Below are 9,351 nucleotides of genomic sequence, written 5' to 3'. Positions count from 1 at the left end.
ACCTGTAAATGGACAATCCTTTGGAACACATCCTTTCTCATGCTCATCTCAACATCAAAGTGAGAAAGCTTTTTATCAGCTTCGGTACTTGCTGCACGGACATCTTTATCAGGGGATACGTGTTGTGGGAAATCCAATATGCTTCTTTCCACTATCAGAAGAAGGAAACAAAAACTTTCAAAGAAAATTTAACAGATAACATAGACCTATTTACTTTAAGTATTTGAAGGGAGAGACTTTCTCATTACAAATATATCATTTAAAATTTTTAAGCTAAGGTTACTAAGACATCTATTAAATAAACACCAGAGACTTTTGTAGGATATTGAGTTGCTACAAAGACAAATACATATTTAATAAACAAATGAGTTATGAGAACAAGAGAAGCAATAATAAAAAGGTTTTAATTTATGAAAAATGCCTTTAGTAAAAGAAACCATACAAAGTAGTTAGCATTTAATATGTCTAATTTAAAATCAGAAATGGTAGTAGAGTAGAGAAATGGTGGAAAACTAGTATCCTTCCAACTAATGAACTACAATCCCCAGCATCTCTCCTCACTGGCCTTGTTGCCTAGGTTTAGGGTTCGTTTAGGGTTGAGCAGCTTCTAGAGCACAATAGTTTCCCCTCTTTGGAAGACATTTTTTCAAAATGTTAAATCATTTATTAACATTTTTGGTATATTTTTTACTGAATAACCTAATTCAGAAGTGTGAGAAAGGGAAAATATCTACCTGCAGAGAGTTATTTCCAATTACTTTATATGAAGTAGATAATGAAAATAATGAAATTCAATGGTGAAAAAAGTAAGGTTCTACATTTAGGCAAGAAAAACCAAATGCGCAGGTATAGTATAGGGGGTACCTTACTCAATAGTAGCAACTGTGAGAGGGATCTTGGGGTCAATCACTTAAATATGAGCCAGCAGTGTGCTGCAGCTGCCAAAAAAGTCAATACAGTGCTAGGCTGCATTAACAGAGGGATAGAATCAAGATCACTTAAAAAGTGTTAATACACTTTACAATGCCTTGGTAAGGCCACACTTGGAATACTGCATCCAGTTTTGGTCACCACGATGTAAAAAAGATGTTGAGACTCTAGAAAGGGTACAGAAAAGAGTAGCAAAGATGATCAGGGGACTGCAGGCTAAAACATATAAGGAACGGTTGCTGGAATTGGGTATGTCGACTCTAGTCTAATGAAGAGAAGGACGATGGGTGACATGATAGCAGTGTTCCAATATCTCAGGGGCTGCCACACAGAAGAGGGAGTCAAGCTATTCTCCAAAGTACCTGAAGGCAAGACAAGAAGCAACAGATGGAAACTAATCAAAGAGAGAAGCAACCTAGAACTAAGGAGAAATTTTCTGACAGTTAGAACAATTAATCAGTGGAACAACCTGCCTCCAGAAGCTATGAATGCTCCAACACTGGAAGTATTTAAGAAGAGACTGGACAGCCATTTGTCTGAAATGGTATAGGGTTTCCTGCCTGAGCAGGGGGTTGGACTAGAAGATGACCTCCAAGGTCCCTTCCAACTTTATTATTATTATTGTTGTTGTAACACTAAAATATAAATATCTATTTTATCTGTCCCCTACCTTCATCCAAATGTTCTCGGCACTGCTTATTGAACTCTTTTTTTTTTAACTTTAACAACCTTGTGAGGCAAGGTGAAACAGAGTGACTTTAGACTTCTAGGCAGATTTTCAAGGCTGATCAGTTTTAAAAAATGCCAAAAAAACCCCTACAAAGAAATCACATCATTGTTTGGTTCTATATGTGATCAGACCAATCTTTTGTCATAAGTACTTTTACTGCAAAATTACATTACACAATTTTTTCTTCTGTCTTGAGATTTTAATTTTCTTCTGATGAAGCCAATTAAGACTGATTCCAGTTATCAGTCTAACTATACTGATTATTATACATACCTGAATATTCCATTTCTAAATCTGCTAGCACCTGCACAGTATTCTCATAAGTGATTACTTGCATATCAAGTATGCCAACACTGTCATAAACTTGCTTTGCTTTCTTGATAAGTTCTTCAGTTCTTGTTCTAATCTGCTCTGGTGAGAGATCCCATTTCAGGAAATTTCGGTCAGCTCCACTGTAAGAAGACACCTTGAAAAATGATGTGATCTCTGTTCCTAATGTCATTTTGAGTAAAATCCTTGGGCTTCTAGCTCTGTAATTTAAAATAAAAGGATAAAACAAAAAATTAATACTGCAAGAAACAAAAGCCCAAAGATGAAACCAGAGATAACAGATGTAACTGTCCATTAAGGGAGATGAAAGATCATGGTGTTTTATGGATAATTATTTTGCTAAGAAATTATATTCAAGATAAAAAAGGAAAATACGTATTCAGACAATATATCCAGAAGAACGTTATAGATGAAACAAAAAAAAAATCAATTTGAGGAACTAAAGTATGAAAAAAAGAGAGAATAATTGAGTTCACAAATGCTTTTATTAGCTACTATTTTTGACTACGACAGATAGGTTTACACAATCTGCTAAGTCTTGGGCATCCAAAGAACCTTCTTGCTCTTATCAAAATGATGAAAGCAATGTTGTGATGCAAACTCAACTATTCAATTGGTTTCCTGTCTTTCTCTGCAAACCCAGCTTCTATTGCCTGGAAAAGAAATCAAAATCCCAGCTTCTGCAATCACTTTTTTATTTTAATGAGTTGTGAAATGGTCAACCTAGAGAGCGCAAAGCTTTGAAATTACATTAATTTTTAATGCATATAATAGAACATTTCATAAAAAAACACATGTTCTTCTACAGCTTGACAGCAAGAAATTTCCTTCTCTGTGGCTGCTGTTATCCTGAATTTCTTAGCAACACTTTATCCAACAGCGGCATGTCACCTATACAAATTATCATGATCACTAGGTGGCAGCCAAGCGATACAATAACCTTTAGCTCTTTTATGCCATCTAGTGACTAAAAAAGGCTACTTGTTGATTTATATATAATAAAGCATTAACGCTGATTAGCTCATTCCTGATTTAATTCCAATTATGAACATGCAATTGAAAGTACTTGTTGCTGCTATTCTATCACTGGTGTAGTTGGGAATTCCCTTCCCAGTGGCTGCTGCTCCCAGAAGAGTCTTGGCTTCTTGCTTCCTTTCCCCACAATGTGTCCTTAGGGATGTTTACAGCTTCTACATCACTCTCAATGGCTAAACCCCTTTCTCAAACTCTCAAGAGTACTTTTTCCACTTGCTGCATCATGGCTGCACAAGCCATTAAATGACAATCAATTAAAAAAAATCTTAAATTTTGCTGCCATCAAATGGCTGTTAGAATGAACATGCATCCAACTAACCTATCATTCAAGGATTTTTTTTTAAAAGGGACAACAGGGCAGCATAGAATCCATTCCACATGTGCATTAAGAATGTGCAGTGGGGACAGAATGATTTAGAGCAGTGATGGCGAACCTTTTAGAGACCGAGTGCCCAAAAACTGGCGCCGCCCCCACTTCACCCCCTGCCCGCAGGGCCACTCACTGCCTCCAGGGCCTGCCGCAGATCGCCCAGCAGCGTCATGGCGGCCACACCCTCTGCCCGCGCCCCGCAGCATCAACTGTGCGCGATGGGGCGTGAGGGCAGAGTCTTGTCTACGCTGCCCAGCTGCACTGCTCCGCGTGAGCCATGCTCAGGGGCGAGTCTCCTCCAGGGAGGCTGCTGGTGAGGGGGTCGTGGGGGGAAGCAAGGCTGGGGCAACGGCACGTGTGCCCACAGAGAGGGCTCCGAATGCCACCTCTGGCACCCGTGCCATAGGTTCGCCACCACTGATTTAGAGTGAGATTATTTCCTCGCAGGTCTACAATGGAGTGGGAGCATAAAAATGTAGCTGTGTGGACATAGCCACAGACACGTTTTCTATAGGACAGAATGGTAACTGACATGGGCAGATGGTCTACATTTCATTCTTTTTTTCCTAAGAAGCATTCTTTGTTAAACAAAACAAAATACAGCCTATTGGGCAAGACCTCAAAATGGTGCCCCATCCATCAGGCTCCCAGATTCTCTAAATAGGTGCAAGAGAAAAATAGGTGCGAGAAGTCACCTTTCAAAAAGGGGAACCCAACATAATGTATTTAAGATGGGAATAAAAAAAAATAATGGAAGCCAGGGGAAGATCTTAGATAAATATATCATATGAAGCAAGTCTGAATTCAACAACAAGCCTATTGATAGACAGCATGATAAGCCATGATTGGTTTCTTCCAAAACAACCAGCTGGCTTTATATAATAACTTCCCTATAAAACAGTTAACAAATCACAATTTATTTATTTATTTATTTATTTATTTTATTTAATTTATATGCCGCCCTTCTCCCGACAGGGACTCAGGGCGGCGCACAACATATTTAAAACCAGAACATATATACAATCCCCCCCTTAAAACCGAATTAAACCGAATTTTAATGTTGCGTCTTCCGAATATTTAAAACCCAATATAAAATTGCTGGTTAGCATGAAAGTTTATGGTAAAACCAAACCCATCACATTAGGATTAGTTATAATGTGAACCAGACTATTTGTGGGTATGAAATTCTGGAACTGAAATCCTGCTGCAGGCTAGTCTCTTAATATTGTGGCTGGGGAGCTATTTGATAAAAGCAGAGAGCTTTTTAAAATACTATATTCTGCTATTTAAAAAAAGTATTTTCTCTCTCTTCATTGTATTCTTGATCTCTTGTTCTGTCTCAACATACTAAGTCGAAATACTTTACAAACTCTTTTCAGAATTTTCCTTGAAGTGGCCCTTATTTGAGATGAAGAAAAAGTGCCCAGGTATTTCATAAGGGGCACTTCTTTTTTCTTTATCCAGAGTATAAAATTCTTCTTCTAATTGCAAGACAAAAAAACATCATCTGAACAAAGTATGCAGTAAGGGTGGAATGCCAGGGAATATTTCCCTATCTGCTAACCATTAGAAGACCACACCAAACAAATACAGTCATGGTTGGAATTCTGACAACATCAGAGAAACATAATACTGCTAAGCTTTATTCTTGTCTTCAAAAGAAATGCTGGAGTCCTGGCATGCCTAAGACACAAATGAATTTTTTTCCTATCACTACATCCCACATAACATAACAGACCAAAGCCATTTAAAGCTAAATTCTCTGGCATAAATTCCTCAAGCTGACATAGCTTGAACTCAGCCTTCAAAGGCAAACATAAGAAGAATCTTCTTCCTGTCTAACGTCCATTAATCAGGCAAAGAATCCTCCTGAGATTTTCATTAACAGTATAAATGAAAACTGAAGGTACTCTCAAGAGGCTCTATGAGCATACATCATGGTAAGCAGAATTTGTTCAAACAAGGATGCTAAACTATAAACCCTCCATTTTCAAACCATAGTGGCTTAATGCATTGTGAGATTGCACTTCATATAAAAAGCTTTTATCCACTTATCAGCTCAAAAGTAAGTATGAGAAGTAAACAAGTACATGCAGTTAGATAAATGATTATTGGCTTTAATTCTGCATCATTTGCAAATAAAGTTACACACTAAGTGATGGAACTGTTTCTATAATAAAGCTTAAATATCATTACTCTTCTGCTTACTTTAAAAGATCCAGCTAAAGGTTTCTATGTGAACGCATTTAACATTAGGAATAATAGAACTTATTTCTATCTCTGTTATTTTCCAGCAGTAACCAACAATATGGATTAGTAATAGTTTTTAAGATACAATGGTAATATTACTTTCCAGACACTAAGCAGTACAAAATCCATTGATCTGGGAATGGAGTGTTCCAGAGAAGAATGGAATGTTCCCGTTTACTCATGGCATGTCACATCTCCTCTCAGACTACATCTTTCCATAGGAGGTTGAGCAATTTTCATAAATAAGTCCTCAAACCAGAAGCAGGTGCTAAAATACCACAGTCCAGAAGCAAGTTCAGCATGCACTGGACAAAAATAGAATGTTCCTGGGTTTTCCACAACATTTTATTCCATGTATGTGTTCCATTTTATAGTGGCATTATATTGTTTATGTGTTTTGCAGAAATAAAATGTCAATTAAGGATCAAACTCAAGGATTTTGATTTTATATATGTTTTCCTATAATATACTCATATCAGACATTTATAGACATTCAGGCTTGTAGCTATCAACAATTTGCTGCTGGATATATAAATGTAGATGAATCTAAGCTTGATAAAAATTATGCTAACGTTTTACCAACGTTATCTGTGAAGGTGGCAAAATTGATAAATTCTGTCTGGGCTCTGAAGCTAAGCTGGGTCAATACCTGAATGGGAGTCATTCAAAAAAATACTTTGCAGGAATAACTTCCCTCAAGAAGTCCAGTTGGCACCCATTGTAGGGTCATTCCAATTGGCCATCAAAATCAAACTTTTCTATTGGGCCTTTGAAGTTTACTTACTGCTAAGTTAATTGAGTCTAATATCTATCATTTTTATTTTATTGCTTTACTTTTGTATTTTGGTTTCATCTATTTATAAATAATTGTGAGTTGATCTGATTCAGTGGTACACAAATATTGATCAAGTGCCATTAAATTGGTATTGACTCTCAGTGACCCTACAGATTTTCTCCAGGAAGATCTGTCCCCAGTCTGGTACTGTAAATTTCCCCATAGTGCACCCTTCACTGCTGTAATTCAGTCCATGTACTTGCTACTGATAGTTCTCTGTCTTTTCTTTCATCCTTCCCAGCATTACAGACTTCTCCAAAGAGCTAGATATTTTTGTAACGTGTCTGAAATATTTGACCCTGGTAGTTTGTGCCTCGATTGAATTGTTCATTATTCATTTGTTTGTTTTCTTGGCTAGAATTCTTAGGAGTCTTCACCAACACCAAGTATCAAAAGCATCAATATTCCTTCAATTCTACATCTTCAACACACAACCTTCACTACCTAGAGTGTCATATAAAATATCATTGTCTGCATGATTCTCATCTTCGTGAGCATAGATATATCCTAGCATCCAGGTATCTTGCAAAGCCTTCATTGCTACTCCAGCAAATACTAGCATGCAGTGTATTTTCTGACTGCTGGTTCTTTTACTGATGATAGTTGATCCTAAAAGACAGAAGCTATTTACCACTTCAATATCTTCAACATCTTCAATATCTAATGAAGATGTATCTGTTGTAATAGAGTAATAGAGCTGGAAGGGACCTTGGAGGTCTTCTAGTCTAGCCCCTCACTCAAGCAGGAGAACCTATATCATTTCAGACAGTATCTTCTTAAAAACGTCCAGTGATGAAAACCCACGATTTCTGAAGGCAAGCTGTTCCACTGGTTAATTGTCCTCACTGTTAGGAACTTTCTCCCTTAATTCCAGGTTGCTTCTGTCTTTGATCAGTTTCCAACCATTGTTTCTTGTCTATATATGTACATACATACATATAAATTTAAAAATGTAATAAATAAATATAAAATTTTCACTGTGCTCCTTGACTTTTATTACTAGCGTCTGTAAATCCTTTTCAACAGAATAGTGTTATGACCATAGCTGGTTATTTGATGTTTCTATCATTTTCCAATCCAGCTTTCCTCAATATATATTCTACATATAGGTTAAATAATGTACAAATATAAGTATTAAATATGGAAGGCAAACAACAGTCCTGAAGAAGACACTGAAAAACTATTTTTTATATAGAGGAGTAACTCTGAGCAGCATATAACAAACTACTTATATTATGGCCAAGAAATTACATAAATGTGTGTACGAAGACAGATTTCCAGCAAAAATCCATTTGAGATATTTATTTTACTTTTTATCAGCATGCACATGGATTCTTGAAATAAAATAGGATTTTGGTTGGTTTCCCATCCTAAATAAGACAGAATATTAAGTTTGGATTTGGGTTATTGTATTGAGGAATCCAACCAATATCCAAAACAACAAGTACCTTCATTTCAATTAAAATTTAAAACCTTAAATTTATATGCATACAGAAAAACAGCTGGGGTATATATACCAATTATTTAATCTTTTTTACCTTTACCATTGCCTTAATGATATACCTCTTATAATTATCAGTAGATAACGTATTCTTGTGATTATTTTAGCTGTGAAAAATAAGCACTTCTTGAAACATAGCCAAATATATCTTTAGTTCAGAAAAAAGCTTTTCAAATGACCTTGTTTATCAATTACTGTTGGCTATTTTATTCTTTGTCACTGATCTGAATCGTGATGATCAAAAACTGTATTATAAAATATATTATTCTAGCTTAAAAAAACAATTTTAGTTTGAATTCCTTTAGATGCCATGCAACTCCAATCTTCCAACTGTAATGCAATACACATTGACTTGAGAGGCATGGATTTAATAACATATTTAATAAAAAAATATTTCAACAGAAGCAAGTACTGGGTTTCTTAAATTAATTGAATATCTGTTATGTTTACTGCCTAATGTCACAAGAGATGACACATCCAACATTATGAAACTGCAGAATATTGTCTGCATAATTCTTTCATGTTCTAGAAAATCAAAGCTGTTTTTTGCATATTAATAGCAACATCCAAGTTCTGTTGACAACACAGTACCCCATCAGAAAACTAAACTAATCAATATATTCACAGGGAATAAAAAAGACAAGTTATAATTCTTGCTATGGATTAACACCATTGATCATTGTTATGGCTTGGGGATTGCCCCCTCCCCCGAATTAACTGACAGGAGGAAATCCAGGTGTCGAACAGTGTTTAAAAGGCGACAAAGCCTGTTCACCTTCTTGGCAACAGGCGACATTTCACGCAGAGAGGGATTTTACAAAAGGACAACTGCTTCATACAAGGCTACTTCAGTCCGGCCTAGCCATTTTTAACTCCTCTCCTTTTGCTAACGCAAGCTGCTGCTTTAGGGAATCGAGGGAAGATGCAGATGATCTCACACTGCAGGCGTCGGAGGGCCACACTGTGCGATCCCACCCGAAGCTTTATCTGGGCGACAAATTCCGTGCTGGTGAAACGGGCGTGTCTTGCACAGAATACCTGCTCAAGCTTCGGCCCGCAGAAATGGCCAAGGACAGCATAGAGCGTGGAAAAGGAGAACGGACAACCGCGTTCCGACCGGCCCGAAGACAGCCAGCCGCTCTCCCGCGAGCCTTCGCAATCGCCCCCGCTGCTTTTCCCCACCACGAGCGCCGGCAACAGCTTCCCCCCACGTGCCGCCAAGAAGCCTGGCCGGCGACTCCGGGGAAGGAGCGGCAGAGTCACTTCCGCCCATCCGAGCCTCGGCGTCGCGCGCCCTCTACAGACTCCCGCGCGCGCTGCTCACGTTTCCCTCCCTCCCTCCCCTTTCCGAGAACGCCACGGGAGCCCGC

The 9,351-nt window shown here is 37.7% G+C and overlaps 1 protein-coding gene across 1 annotated transcript in view; it reads right to left on the bottom strand.

The window, feature by feature from the left end:
- Positions 1 to 9,154, bottom strand: part of NLN (neurolysin) — a 38,019-nt gene extending 28,865 nt beyond the window's left edge. The window contains exons 1-3 of the mRNA XM_015812672.1: positions 9,020 to 9,154; positions 1,934 to 2,190; positions 3 to 151 (exon numbers count right to left, since the gene is read on the bottom strand). Of these exons, the coding sequence (XP_015668158.1) occupies positions 3 to 151; positions 1,934 to 2,190; positions 9,020 to 9,060 (447 nt within the window). The 5' untranslated portion in view covers positions 9,061 to 9,154. The remainder of the gene's footprint in view (positions 1 to 2; positions 152 to 1,933; positions 2,191 to 9,019) is intronic.
- Between the last annotated feature and the right edge of the window lie 197 nt (positions 9,155 to 9,351).

Source organism: Protobothrops mucrosquamatus, unplaced genomic scaffold, assembly GCF_001527695.2.
Source record: "Protobothrops mucrosquamatus isolate PMUCROS unplaced genomic scaffold, P.Mucros_1.0 scaffold104, whole genome shotgun sequence".
Taxonomy (NCBI): Eukaryota; Metazoa; Chordata; class Lepidosauria; order Squamata; family Viperidae; genus Protobothrops; species Protobothrops mucrosquamatus.
The sequence above is the reverse complement of the archived record's forward strand: the minus strand, read 5'-3'. Positions and strand labels throughout refer to the sequence as shown.